The 14,693-nt window shown below is 40.5% G+C and overlaps 1 protein-coding gene across 4 annotated transcripts in view; it reads right to left on the reverse strand.

The window, feature by feature from the left end:
- The window catches only part of usp34 (ubiquitin specific peptidase 34), an 80,561-nt gene that overhangs the window by 27,381 nt on the left and 38,487 nt on the right, over positions 1-14,693 (reverse strand). Inside the window, exons 21-41 of one of the 4 annotated variants that reach the window (XM_055009848.1) lie at positions 11,707-11,861; positions 10,489-10,602; positions 10,297-10,396; positions 9,913-10,075; positions 9,686-9,812; positions 8,638-8,788; positions 8,401-8,501; positions 7,974-8,189; positions 5,971-6,096; positions 5,733-5,855; positions 5,146-5,229; positions 4,955-5,041; positions 4,621-4,821; positions 4,428-4,510; positions 4,284-4,324; positions 3,959-4,083; positions 3,068-3,220; positions 1,977-2,081; positions 1,744-1,799; positions 1,564-1,599; positions 1,021-1,325 (exon numbers count right to left, since the gene is read on the reverse strand). In XM_055009848.1, the coding sequence (XP_054865823.1) occupies positions 1,021-1,325; positions 1,564-1,599; positions 1,744-1,799; positions 1,977-2,081; positions 3,068-3,220; positions 3,959-4,083; positions 4,284-4,324; positions 4,428-4,510; positions 4,621-4,821; positions 4,955-5,041; positions 5,146-5,229; positions 5,733-5,855; positions 5,971-6,096; positions 7,974-8,189; positions 8,401-8,501; positions 8,638-8,788; positions 9,686-9,812; positions 9,913-10,075; positions 10,297-10,396; positions 10,489-10,602; positions 11,707-11,861 (2,652 nt within the window). Of the gene's footprint in view, positions 1-1,020; positions 1,326-1,563; positions 1,600-1,743; positions 1,839-1,976; positions 2,082-3,067; positions 3,221-3,958; positions 4,084-4,283; positions 4,325-4,427; positions 4,511-4,620; positions 4,822-4,954; positions 5,042-5,145; positions 5,230-5,732; positions 5,856-5,970; positions 6,097-7,973; positions 8,190-8,400; positions 8,502-8,637; positions 8,789-9,685; positions 9,813-9,912; positions 10,076-10,296; positions 10,397-10,488; positions 10,603-11,706; positions 11,862-14,693 lie in introns of all 4 variants that reach the window. The other 3 variants (XM_035957094.2, XM_055009849.1, XM_023289911.3) reach the window with 3 other exon arrangements.

The following is a 14,693-nucleotide window of genomic DNA, read 5'->3' on the forward strand; positions in this document are numbered from 1 at the left end:
CAGTTATTGATCAATATCTGACTAATTAATAACAGTATTCCATCACTTGAAACTAAAAGAGCTACATTCAAAATACTGCAATGCACTTTACATTGGCACCTCCCAGTCATCTATCCTCCACCTGCAACTCATGCAAAATGCTGCAGCGCGTCTTTCAACAAACACCCCCAGATGTGAGCACATCACCCCAGTCTTCTACGCTCTAAACTGGCTTCCAGTCCAGTCCAGAATTCTTTTAAAACTTTTATTGTTTGTTTTTTAAGCTCTTAACGGTCTTGTTCCACTCTATTTATCAGAGCTTTTAACTTTAAAGGACCAAAAAAAGAGCTCTGATGTCTTCCAATCAGTGGCTGCTTGAAGTATCCAGGTCTAAATACAAACACTGGGGTGAATGGACATTCTCTGTAGCTGCACCCAGGCTCTGGAACAAGCTCCCCCCAACATGCACACCATCACTGACCTACGTCTTATTAAATCAAAACTCAAAACCTTCCTGTTTAAAATGGCTATTAAACACCTAGCAGCATGGTAACGTTTTACTACTTTTATTTCTGTTAGATGTTATATTTTAGTGCTGTTTTATTGCAGTTTATTTTATTGTTTTATTGTATATTTTATGGCTACACAGTGGCGTGATGGTTAGCACTTCTTGCCTTGCAGCTTGTAGATCCCTGGTTCGCATCCCGGCCTTCATGGGATCCTTCTGCATGGACTTTACATGTTCTTCCTGTGCATGCGTGGGTTTCCTCCCACAGTCCAAAAATATGCTGACGTTAATTGATTATTCTAAATTTGCTCGCAGGTGTGAGTGCCAGTGTGATTGTATGTCCTGCTTTAAGTTACTGTATTGTTTTTAAGTTATTTTCTTGTTTTTTACTGTGAAGCACTTTGGTCACCCTTTGGGCTGTTGTAAAGGGCTATAGAAATAAACTTTGATTGATTGAAAAATCCAGTCAAAAAATTGTTACATACTTCGTAAAAAAACAAAACAAAACAAAACTAAGCAGCTGGCATGCTCACCCTGCATGTGCTGTGACATGACCCAGTTGTGGAGCAGCCGGTAGTTCTCCACCGAGCCTTTCACGGTCTCCACCAGCAGGTCGTAGGCAGCGGCCCTGGCAGCGTGGGACTTGCACTTGGGCTGAGCACGGTCGGCCAGGCTGGGGAGGAGGAAGAGGAGGTTGTGGACGTCCCGCAGGAACTCCTGCCCCTCGCGGGAGAACTTGAAAGGAGGCTTGTGTTTGAGAACACTGGTGGCGAGACGCAGGAGGCCGGTCAGGCCGTCGTCCTCGATAGTCCCATCCTGCTGGTCCAGGATCTCACGGCTGGTGAGGAGAGGAACACTGAGATCACTGAAGGTTGGGCAAACTCACATACACTTAGGGATATACTCTACAGTTCACCAGAAGACAGCTGGTTTTCTTTACATGGATGATGACAAAGCCTGTAGGCATAGATCATCGAAATAGACAAAAAACACTAATAGTTAATTGAGTGTCTTCTTTTAATCAGCACAAGTACAAATTAAGACCAAAGGAATTATAAACACAAAATGGATTATACCTTTTCATCAAAGTAGTGTCAAGTGTAGAGATATTTCTGTAAAAGTGTAGAAACTTGTTATATGGTTTCATTGTAAAACCTACAATCCTGAGGAATATTAGCAGTAAAAACCTTCAACAAACTAAAAAACACAATGTGCTGTTCACTATATCACACGTGTTCAGTTTGTGACTGTCTGACCTCCTGATGCAGTCAGCGAGGTGTCGGGCGAGAGCATCCAGGTCCAGCAGGGTGGTCTGCATCGAGCCGGTCAGCGACAGAGAGGGAGAGACCTTCTGTGAGTTCAAACAGACCAACGCTAGCACCAGTTCAATGCAAAATCACAAAAATACTAGTAACTGTTCAATAAACTCATTGTATCATCTTGGATATAGGTTGATATGATCATCTGCACTAAGGTTTGACATTCCCACCTGGCTGGCGTCTTTAACGTGGATGTTATCGATGAGTTTGCAGAGAAGCCAGAAGTACTCCTTACAGCCCGTCCTCAGCAGAGGCTCCTCTTCATAGTCCTCCACCTGGAAATACAAGCGATCATCAACCTTGTCCCCAACAGAAAAACATGCACATCCTACATTCAGTAGCATCCGTAGAAACTGATTTCAGAGTCTGATAAAAGGCATTCTTTCTGGGACATTTTGTTTGTGGCTACTGAGGGTTTCTACGCACAATTTTTACAGCTAAATGTTAACCCTTTAACACTCAAGGGTCATACAGGCCACCTGGATTTTTTATTTGGGCTGTAAAAGAGTCAGAAATCATACTGTGAGTGATTGTTTTTACCCTTTTTTTCAGAACAACCAAAGCTTTCAACATCTGGCAATATCTGACATAAACTATGTGTTTACACAAAGTAACAATAGTTTAAAGTGAGAAAAAAAAACAAAAATTGACTTGGATTTTTCCGGATTTTACTAAATTAGGAACTGAATGAACAAAATGTTAGACAACAAAAATGTAAAATATGAACTATAATAAATACTTACAAAAATTTAAATTTTATAATACTTGTAAAATGGGAGCAGCGTCGCTCCCGTGGGATTTTGTGATGAACTTTGGTGCACGTGGTTCTTTTGATGTACCGTAATACCCCATAAAGTGCATCTTCTCTTCTTTCAGGAACCGTTTGAATTTTCTCTCTAGCGCAAACAATTGAGGAGTTACGGTAATTTAAAGAGCGCTCATAAAATGGAAGTGGCACCGGATGTAAAGGGTTAACGATCTGCAGTACAGATGTCAGTCATGATGAAGTCAATGCTGAGTGTGTCCCAGTGTCTCCAGCATTAATCTCACCAAAGAGACAATGTCTTATGAGACAAACTGGATTTGATGTAGCAAAGCTCAAATTGAGTCAAATCATCATCCCAGAGGACTACTGACACAGAGTGTAGCTTGCAAAATGTTCTTTCTTCTGTACGTGTAGTGTACGTGTAGTGTGTGTGTGTGTGTGTGCGTGTGTGCGTGTGTGTGTGTGTGTGTGTGTGTGTGAGACAAAGACACCCACCCTCAGTGGTTTGAGGGCCTGTGCATCAGGCAGGAACTTGAGCAGCGTGGAGGCAGCGAGCAGCAGGAAGGATCTGTTGATGGACTCTCCTCCCTCCAAACCAGAGAGAGAGAGCTTGTAGAGGCCGTTGCATGCCTCATGCCGCACTGCCGGCTGAAAACAACCACAACAACACACGTCAACAAACTGATAAAAACGCTGGATATACCTGAACTCTCACTGAGTGGCTTTGCTCTGATTCACAGATGTAAAATGTCTCAACTGCTTTGTTTTTTGTTGGCCAGGCTTGACATTTTGGTTTCAGCTGCTGTTATTTAAACAAGGTTCTTGCCTGTAATCAGTGACTGCTCAACTGAGACGCAAATTTTGGGTATTTAATCCTGTAATTTGTTGCCATCCTAGGTCAGCTGGGAATGCTTGGTGTTACTCACATAGCTATCACAGTGACTGCTTTCATACAGAATGGCTGATCTGCTATGCAAGAACGAGGAGTTCCTAGTCATAAGTAAATAACTCAACAGTGGGTCTAAAAGGCATTATCGAAATCTTTAAAAAAAAACAAAAAAAAAAACAATCGGTCTTGCTAACACCTGTGGGCACATTGAAAAAAGTTGCTCAAATGATTCCAGGTTTTTAAATTTTTTGTAAAATAATCAAAGTCGTTCAAATTTCCTTTTTCATGATTATCGGCTATATAACTTTGTCATACTGCAGAGAAAACTTTTCTGAGTTCTGTCTACTTCTAATCACGATTGTGTTGTTTCCATAGAGGTGCAGGACTTTATTTTGCAGTGAAACACAATCAAAATTTAACAACAACCTCTTAATTTTCCTCCTCTTTCTGAGCTTGGACTGAATGAGTGACTGTAGACTTGTGAAGGACTGACTCACCTCAGGCACCAGCAGGGTGAGCTTCTTCAGCCAGTCGTGGAGGTGGTCGCTGTCAGCCAGACTGGACTTGACTGTGGATGAGCAGTGAGCCCAGCTCACCAGCAGCCACATGGAGTAGTGAGTCACTGTAGGTAAACAAGCCTCACTGTCATGTTCCACACATAAATACTGATTGACTGTTTTCTTCTTCTGCTCCAGGCCTGCTTTCAATTCTGGCTGCTGCTAAGTTTTGATTTAGTTTTTCGTCTTTCTTCCTCAGCTAACAATTTTAGCATTGTCTGAAAATATGAAACAGAAAAGCCAATAAATTCGTGCATATTCTCACCTTCATGCCGAGACCTGTGGTCAGACTGAGCCTTTAGAACTCTGCAGGAGAAAAACACATTAATTATTTTTGCTATATTTGGAGATTTTGAATAACTTATGTGTAAATATAGAATAATATTTCTTGAACTCCTGTATTGCACACCTGTGTGCAAGGTTGTCGTAGGTGTAGGCCACATTGATCAGGCGCTGGATCAGGTTGGTGCCTTGAACAAGGCTGAGGAAGACCTGTAAACAACAGACAGACCAGCTGATCATCAACTCATCGAAATCAGAACTGATTTCTAAATGGTTTCTGATAAACAGCCCTTCTGCAGTCTGCCGTGTGAAATATTTACCTCGGTCAGTCGAGGAATGTGTAAGCCTTTCCCATGTTCTACGGTGGATTTACGAGATTTGCCCGGCCACGCCCGTTTGCGCTGGCTGTCAGCGAGGCCAGACCAGGAGAAGACGTCATGGTAGGCCAGGTCCAGGTCTGCAGGGTCCACAGCGAACTGGCAGATGAGCTTCAGCAGGCAGGCCAGGCAGTCCAGCAGCCACTGTGGACAAGAATGGGAAGAAAAGCAAAAATATATTCTTAATGAGGCAGTATTTCCTCGTTACTGTGTCCACAGTTATGTTCACAAAACACACAACTTAACGTGCACTGTGAAATGAAAAAATCTGTCTCACCACAGTCCAGGACTCCTGGTCTTTGGGTTCAAGAATGCCCGAGTTGAAGATCTCTAAGAGAAGCTGCAGACCCCCAGATGAGACAAACTAAGGGATAAGTTGAGAGAAGTACAAAATCAATTAAAGTCAGTGTTTAGTACAATTTTTTCACTCAGTGGGTTTCCATTCTAACTGTCTGCACTCTGCTGTACCTTGCAGCTCCAGGTGTTCTTGCTGTTTTCTATCTGATCCTCACTGGAGTCATCTGAGTCTGGGTACAGATCACTGTAGCTGCCCTGGAAACACACATACAGGGTTTAACAAACAAGACAAACAAGTCAAAAAGAAATATTTATTCAAATATAATAATCAGTTTTTTGCTTTTAAAATTTCTCTTAAATCATTTTTATTTAAGGATGTGAAACAAAATTTCCTCTGAGCGTAACAGCTTATTATTGACCATTTCAATAGTAATTTAATCACACAATCTTAAGTCAAGATCGACCACCTTTTCAACCACGTCTCACAGAAAATATTATATAGAAGTATGAAATATACTTAGCGACATTTTAAGACTTCTAAGTTCTACTTTTACAGTATCAAATGAGTTACCAGTCCCATTCACTGATTAAGGCTGTCAGATGGGGCTGAAAGGTCGGGAAAAGTACGCAAGTTTATTCTAAGCCATTATCGTGATCTTGTCTTATTTCAACTTAACAAAGTAAAACGGCAACAACAACAAAAAATAAATAAATAAATAAGAAAAAGGATTTTCATAAAGACATAATGTGTCTCGTACAGTTGACTCTCTGTGAATGCGTCGATTGGGTTTTCCCAGAGCTTCGATGATCTCCAGAGCGTATAGCAGCTTGTGGGGACTTTTAATCCTCAGCAGCTCCTTCCAACACAAGCCCTCTCCATTCTACACACACATACAAAAACAACACCTCGCATTATTCAGTGTGTCCCCTATTCATTGATGAGACGCAGTGCCAATACAAAGTAATGAGAGGAATTTGCTGAGCGAGGCGACTGACCGTGTCGTCTGAGATGTTCTGGAAGGCCTGCAGCATTTTCGGACAGGTAGGAAGAAGCATTAGAAGCTCCCAAACCCGGCGGGACAGATTCTCTGCATGAAGGTGAAGCTCCTCACACCGTGCACTCTAAAAGAGAAACACAAAATCTATTATTTTAGGCAATGGTCCAAAAATAAGCTATTTTAATCCAAGCTTTTCAGCAAGTCACTCTGCATGAGTAGAAAACTGAGGTGTGAAATGCTAAAGGTCAACTTCGCATTTAGAGATTAACTAATATGGAATTTTAGATCCAATATATGTTTATAACATTTCTATGTGTACATGAAATTATGCACACAACTACTACAGACACTAGTCTATGTGTGATTACGTACCAAACATGTTAATTACCACTTACACTGTATTATTTATTAATTACACTGCATCACAGATAATTATGCTCTTTACTATGTATAGCTACCATTTACGCTGCACATATAGAATCATATTCTGTACTATGTATAACTGTCACCAACACTATACAATAAGTGACCACTCAGGACTCATGTGCATTATACATAATAACAGATTACTGCAGTCACCTTAATTTCACCCATTGTTACCCCAGTAGTAAGTATGACTGTCTGATGTATGCTTGTGTTTTTTCAGTTTAGTCTTTTTTAATGTACCTTAAATTGTTCATATTTTTTATACTATTAACATTTTTTCTGTACTGTGAATGGATGTGTCATTTCGTTTAACTGCTGAATGACGATAGAGCTGAAGTTGAATAATAGTTAGTTGTGTGCCTGATACAGATAAAACAAACTATCATAATAAGATTTGAAATGCAAAAATTGAAAAAAAAGACAATGTATATATTAGATTTCACAGACTAATTTATTTTTCTAATACAATTAAGTATTTATAAAGCATTCACCATTTCTACAACAAAAAACACATTGAACTATTTACTACAACACAGGAACAACACCTGTGTACTAGGTGGTGCTGAATCCTTTCTGATATAATCACATGTATTATTATTTTAATATCAATATTTCTTTTTTTTTTTCTCTTTAAAAAAATATAGCATGCATATTGTCATTGCGGGTACATCGTAATAGCTCTAGTGCAGACTTTATCTCTTTTTCTTCTTTTTTTTTTAAAGTCAAAGTTTTTAAAGTCATTTTTTTGGCTTTATTTGACTGGCAAATCAAGAGTCAGACAGGACAGTAGGGAGAAGAATGTGGGAAGACCTGCAGCAGAAGGCCAGAGCTGGAATCAAACCCTTGTACTCTCAGCCAGTTGAGCTGTCTGGGCACCCCTCTTATCTCTTTTTTAATGTTTTTTAATATTAAGGTTACTAAAGCATTAACAGCAGCTTTAAATCAGTTTTGATGGATTTTTGGTCATATAAAGTCTTTGGTTTAACACAGTGTACTGGTACTGCTGGTAGAGAGAAGCAATGAAAGGCTTTACATCACCTCCTATTCCTCCAGACTCATTGGTCTCACCGTCTACAAGAACTCAACTAATTTTCAGATACAGAGCTTAATGGGATCAAGCATTTCCTGTATTTGTGTGTCTGCATGTCTCCATAAAAAAACGGCGTGTACATTAGGCAGTGACTTATCATACGCACAGCGGTCAAAGCGATTGCGTTTCTGCAAATTAGTTTTTTCTGCTTGTTGACCAGATGGTTGACGACACTCCTATCTCCCTTACCACACATATTGTTGCACTGGTCACTGACTCAAATAAGTTATAACCTGAGGTATGTTTCATTGCCTCCGTTGTGTCCTTGCTGTGCTGCCTGCTCTGTGTGTCAAAGAGCTCACTACTCAGAGCTGTGTTTAAAGAGCTATCTCTATCCTGCAGCATTCCCAGCATTATCAGATTAATTACCAGCCAAAATTCCATCATCAGAACCATTATCTAATTTTGTTTCATATGGTCAATGATGTATTAATCATCGATACATACTGCATCGCTACTACATTTATTCAGTCACTGACACCTACCTCTGGGCTCTCGTGGACCTTCTCAGTGTTGGGGCTGGGCGGTTTGAAACATGCCAGCATCTCCAGCAGGTCGAAGAGTGTGGTGAGATGTGGCTCCTGGAGGAGCAGCAGCATGGGAATGTGCTCCTTCTGGGGAGGAGGCAAACAGGAGGCAGGCAGCTGGACGCCCTCCCCCTTCCTCTCCCGCCGTGGAGCTCCCAGAGAGACAAACACCATCTGGGATCAAACGGACAAACATGGCTCAGTGTTCAATCATCTATGTTGGACACCTTTAATCAAAAGCAGTTTTTGGATGATCCGTTCCCATTTAGACGATGAGAAACAAAACCTAAAAGATGATGAAACCATCTTTTATTTAGGCTTCAGTAAAACTGTATTGTCTTTTATTATGTAGTGAAAAACACAAGGTAATGAACCAGACAGTGACCTGCATGTCTTTAAAGCCCAGCTCATGCAGAGTCTTCTCATCGTAGTCTGTGGTAAGTTCATGTCCAGAGGAGATCATCCTGACTGGTCCCATCAAACCACCTGCAGATCAAATGACAGCCACGTTGAACAAGTTCAAAGGCCCTTTGAAAACAGCATCAAACTAGGTGGACCTACTGACAGTGTGAGAACTGTTTAACTGATTCAGAGATGTTTGTTGCTGTGTGATGGGGCTGACCTGGGAAGTCGCCCGGCTGCCGGCCGCTCTGGCCGAACTCCTGCAGCTGAGCCTGCTGGTTTATCTGCTCCTTCTGCAGGTTCTCGTACCAGTGGGTCACCTCAGCTCGCAGGTCTGCAACCTGGTCGCTGGGATACATCTCAATGGTCATCTGCAAAGAAGACAGCAATGTTTAAACTTAGGTTGGATCATTTAAGGAAAGAGGTAAAAATTTAGATTAAAATTCTAATTGAATTTGGCTTATAGGAATCTAAGTTCTAATAAAAAACAAAGGCTGGCACTGTATGAATTATCTGAACATTTCTGTCTTTGATGCCCTCAGTGGTAATACTGAGGATTCTCGTGCCATAACATATACTAAAATCGCAAACCATGTATTTTGAAAGTTATCCCCTTGCTTGGCCTGACAGGTGTTCATTAAAGGTCCCATATTGTGCTTCTTTTAAGCAAATGAATGAAAGCCTCACGTGTTCCTGGAATGTGTTTTTCAATTTTCCAGTTCAAAAAACAGCAAAGATGATTCATTTGTCCTAAACAAGTTGTTACAGTGCCTGTTGTTTAACTACAGCTAAACTGTTCTATTCAGGAAGAAGACTCTCTCTGTGTTTATGATTAACAGCAGGGAGCAAAACTATTCTCCTGACCGTTCCTTCTTTTTAAGCGATCATTTTGCGTGTGGTCCTTAATTCATGTGTGTAATGAGTTTATCACTATTTCTAGTCCAACAACCCATTGTTTACCCAGTTTCTATGTAGAAAATAGACAAAGTTCTTACTGGCGTGTAAAGCTGGGAGGCTATGTAGTTGAGAAGGTGCTTGCGAAAGGACAGTTTAAGCAACAATATATTCTTTCTCACAGTTTTCAAGACACATAAAACACAATAAAAATGGATTTTCACCATGTGAGACCTTCAGAAGTGTCATTTAGGCTGTTGCTAGCAAGCATTAGTTAATCCACAGCAATGTTACAATGCAAGGGCTAAAAGTTGTATAGTAACTCTTTGTAAGTGGGGATTGGTAGCTTTTTGTGTCAAATGTAAACATGTCACCTTGTCAGGCAGGCCAGCAGGCTGACAGACGATCCTCAGTGGAAGTGACTGTTTATCACTCAAAGCCTTCAGGTGGCTGCTGATCCCCGTCCCCTCGATCTGCCACTGTCGCAGGTGGTAGGCAAACCTGCCAGAAACACAAAACAAAACAATGTGTTGCCGATGTCTACAAAGTGTATAATCTTAACAACAAAGTGCGCCGGTCTAAACATCTCAGGGGTGTGTACCTGCGTCTAAAGGCCTCCAGGTGTGTTTTGAGCATGAGAAGCCCCCTTTCAATGCTGGTCAGGCTGGAGTGAGCGTCCTTCTCAAGATTGGCTGAGGCCATCAGAAGGCTCTCCATACACTTCCTGATAAACTCCTGCTCCTTCTCCAGGCCCGTCTTACCCGCTGGACACACACAACGGTAGAAAAGTTAAAAATCCATAGTCAGACAAAAAGGTTTGGGTTTTTTTTTGTCGAAACATTTCAAAGAATTCTTCTTTTGATGAGAAAAAATAAAGACAATCTACTGATTTAAACCCTTTATCAAAACGCATCACAGCATTGGCATTCACGACAGTAAAATAAGTATCAGGAACTGCTCTGTATGTAAATGTAAGCACACTGACCATTGATGTAGTAGGAGTTGATGTACTGGATGGCGGCACGGCTAATATCGGCAGACTGAGCTCTCAGAGCGATCCCCCAAAGCTGGTCCATCCCACACAGCTGGAGACACACAGGAAGAAATTAACCATCTACTCAAATCTGAATGAAGATTGTATTTGTTTCTGGAATGCTAAGGTAAAGAGTCTGTGTACCTCACAGCTGGAGGCGTTGTCCAGTGCGCTGGTGGCGAGGCGGGCCAGGTTACAGAGGTGTTGAAAGAGGTTGAGGCCCGTCATGCTGATGGTCTCTGGTTTCAGCTGCGGCATCTGGAGACACAAACAAAAACAAATCAACACACAGCAGTGACTTCATTGGAGCTGCCCAGAGGATCATTAATGTAAAAATAATAAAAAACGTCACAGGTCCTAAACCCACATCACAAATCCACAGCTTTATTTTTGTCATTATCTGGTATGACTATGGAATATGCTTGGAATAGACTAGATTTCAAAGAGGCTGCTCCATAGATGAACTCCAGCTGGCATCCACATGATCCCTTTTTTTTTTTTTTTTTTAAGTTATTTTTTTGGTCTTTTGTTGGTTTTATTTGATAGGCACAGTCGAGAAGCAGACAGGAAACCAGCGAGAAGAATGAGGGAAAGATATGCAGTAAAGGGTCATGAGGAATCGAACCCAAACCGCTGCATTCATGGGTCGCTCAATCAACCAGCTGAGCTATCTGGACGCCCACATGAACCATTTGAAATGCAGTTTGTCTAATGTGCCAATCAATATACTACAATTGCTTTTTTCCTGCTTGATTTTTTTAAGGTTCATTTTTATTTTCAAACATGTTATGTACCATAACCAGCTCTGCATCATGTCTCTAATTTAACATTTAATGTCAGGAAAACAAAAACAACACTAAAAAAGGAAAACGAAAAAACAAAGAAGATTCCTACACACACCAGTTTATATACATTTAAGGTTGCAAATACACAGTATGAGTGGAATATTTATTCATTATTTTCACCCATCTGGACACATACACAGGTACAAGAATGATTTGAAAATAAAGAAAATAAAACTAAAGAAAAATAATCTATTAAATTTGTTTTAATAAATGCAATAGAATTTTTTTCAAAAAGGGGAGCATGCTTCATAGTCCACCTGACAGTGGTTTAGAAAATACCTCTGAGCAATATGTAACAAAAGAAGGAAATAGGTCATGGATTAGCAAAGTCATGCCTCATTTGGTAGCTGCAATGTTTTATTAATTTCTCATTTTCAGTTCAGTAGTTCTCCAGGTTTTCCAAAAGTAACTTCAAAGGAACAAAAAAATCTGCAACTGAACCTCGCTCAGCTCTCAGTAAAACCTGTCATGTCAGACACATTTAGTAAACTTCTGAATCCAGTTTATTGTAAGGTACCTTCTCCAGGAAGAGGTGTTTGTAGGTCTCCATGCCCATAGCGTGCTGGTCCTTGCTGCGGACCTGATTGAGGAACCAGTGCAGTGCGTCGTCGTAGCATTCAGCGTCCTCCACTAGACAGTGCCACAGGATGTCCACCTGCTCCAGACTCAGTCCTGAGAGACAGAAACAAACAAACACTCAGTCACACACAGGAGCTCAGTGAACACAGACTCAATTCCTACTGCCGATACTTCGATGAACACAAACCAATGACAATCTTTCTCTCTCCAGCTTTAGCTACTTGATAAACACAGGTCAGGACTGAGGATCGGAAGGCAAATGTAAGAGGTTACAAGATGATTTACAGTATTAAAAAGCAAAAGTGTTTCTGCACCTTAACATTTTGTTTTATTAGTCTTATACATCTAATTTATTTTATTACTCTGCCAAGGAGGTGGAGTTATGTGACAATGGCAGTTGGTTTGTCTGCTTGCCTGTCTGTTAGCAACATTACTCAAAAACAGACTAACAGATTTGGATGAAACTTTCAGGGAAGGTCAGAAATGACACAAGGACCCAGTGATTAGATTTTGGCAGTGATCGGGCTTATAATCTGGATCCACTGATTTGATGAAGATTTCTGTATCATTGTGAGATAGCAGCATGGTGTCACTGTAACCATGTGACAACCACTGAACACTACGTCAGCCTGCTGATGATCACATGATTGTGATCCTACTACAAATCCACCGCTGCGGATTACAATTTTTTAAAAAAGATTTCAGCTGCCGGAAATGATACGACTGAGCAACCTTGGCAGAGTACTGAGCTCTCTGAGTACTTTACTTATTTTTGGATACTTTCATTTCTTCAGGTCCATAATTTCTCAAAGTGATACAACAGACAACAAACAGGAAAAAACACTCCAAATATATAAATTAAAGGAAAAACCAACATGAAGTGTCTTAACCCTTCATCGGGCAAATGATCATATTTGGTAACTCCCGCACACATTAAATATGGTCTTGCTCCCGCCTCTCTGTGAGGCTGAGAAGCATGTGGTTTTCACCCAGCCAATCAGCAAAGGCCATTCTAAGTTACACAACACAGTATTATGGCATTGGACCAATCAGCAGAGGCCTGGAACATATCAAATCTTCTCTATTCTCCAAAGTTGGAAAAAGACAGACTTGCAGCTCGGTCCTCTTCCATATTTCCGGTCAAAACATCAGAATTAACCATAGTAAGTTGATGAAACTCACACATTTTACGGTTGAGTAGTTGTGCTAAGTGATGATATATACATTTCTTGGAATGTTTTTTTTTTTTTTTTTTTTTACCACTAACAAGCAAGGAACCATATATGGTAACTTCACTGACCTTGAATTTCAACATGAAAATTAAAAATTTTGAAAAACGTTACAAAAGTTAGAAAGTCTTATGTATACCAATAACACTCTAGGGTTACATTTTTGAACTTCAAAATATTTCAACGAGTGTCCTTTAAAGGGCTTAACGGTGTTTAGTACGGTGTGAGGTCACCACATGGCCCCAAAAAAGCTTTAATGCATCTAGGCATTGATTCTCCTGGTCTCTGGACTCTCCTGGGGGTGAGAAGATATGTCCTCACTGGGTGATTTGATGGTAATGATGGAGAGCACTGTCTAACACATTAGCACAAAATCTCCTATAGGTGTTTAAGTGGGATAAAATGTGTTCACTGTGAAGACCGTGACATTTTACACAGATGTCTTACACATTAAACTACTCAGTGATCCTTCGTACTTAGGGGATAAGTGAACACAAACCATAGCAGCCCCCCACAGCATTACAGTCACTGGATCTCCTCACTGCAGGGCTCAAGGGTTCGGGTTTCTTCTGTAAACTGTCACCTGTCTGTATCTCAGAAATCAGTCATTATTGTTCTACAGAGGCTGAAAACTTGTATGAGTTTTAAGATGACACTCTCTCTTACTCTCAAAGATTTGCATACATCACTCATAATGTACATCTTAAGATATCGATAAAGAAAATAAGCCAGATTGGGGGATTTAAAATGCAGCAATTAATTGGCAAGAAATAGAATTGATTACAAAATTAGACATAAACAATCGTAGAATCACCTGATACATCACGGTTGGTTTACTGTAGGAGTCAACGGGTACAAGCAGCCTGTAGTTAGTACTCCTGCGCAGATATTTCTGCTTTTCTGGACAGTCTATATTAAATTTGTAGAGTTTCCTGGTCTGGAATAAAGCTTTCCAAATTCCACAAGTGAGCGGTGACAGGAAGTGCACTCCTGTCTTTTCACAATCTAACCTGCTGTTTCTTGAACAGCAACTAAGGCTTTAAAATATGTTACACTTACTGAGCCAGATTAGCTGTATTTAAATTAAGTTTGTTCACTATGGGTGGTTCAGCTAGGATAAATGTGGTAAAGTACTACTAGACACATTGTCATTTTATTCAGTGTTACATCACACACACTCACACACACTCACACACACACAGACAGACAGCCGCAGCTTTGGACTCAACGAAGCAGGTCAGGTTGCATAATGAGGTCTATTTTAGCATTGTTCCCCAAAGACTCACAGGAAAACCAGACGCACATAGGGTTCATTTCCAAACTACTGTTAAATATGCTTTTCTTTGGGAAAAACACCATTGTTGGTAAGGCCAAGAAAAACAGCTGGGGAACTGTTTGGCCCATTTAGGTCGATTTATACAAATCACATAGTTTTCTAACCATTTCTAAAAGCCCACAACTATTTTCAATTCTCAGTGTGACTTTCCAGTCTCCTCAGCTGTTGGTGTTTTTCTCTGACAGAAAACTTGACATGGGGAAAGTTGCATTCTTATTATGCAAAAATGTGGCGTTGTATTTGTAATGCAGCGTTTTGAGCATGAAAACCTATCAGTATAGATAGACATCACAAGGGATGAGTGAGAAACACTATTTTTGGTGATCTATCACCTATAATCATTCAAGGTTCCTAACAGTT

Source organism: Amphiprion ocellaris, chromosome 4, assembly GCF_022539595.1.
Source record: "Amphiprion ocellaris isolate individual 3 ecotype Okinawa chromosome 4, ASM2253959v1, whole genome shotgun sequence".
Classification (NCBI taxonomy): Eukaryota; Metazoa; Chordata; class Actinopteri; family Pomacentridae; genus Amphiprion; species Amphiprion ocellaris.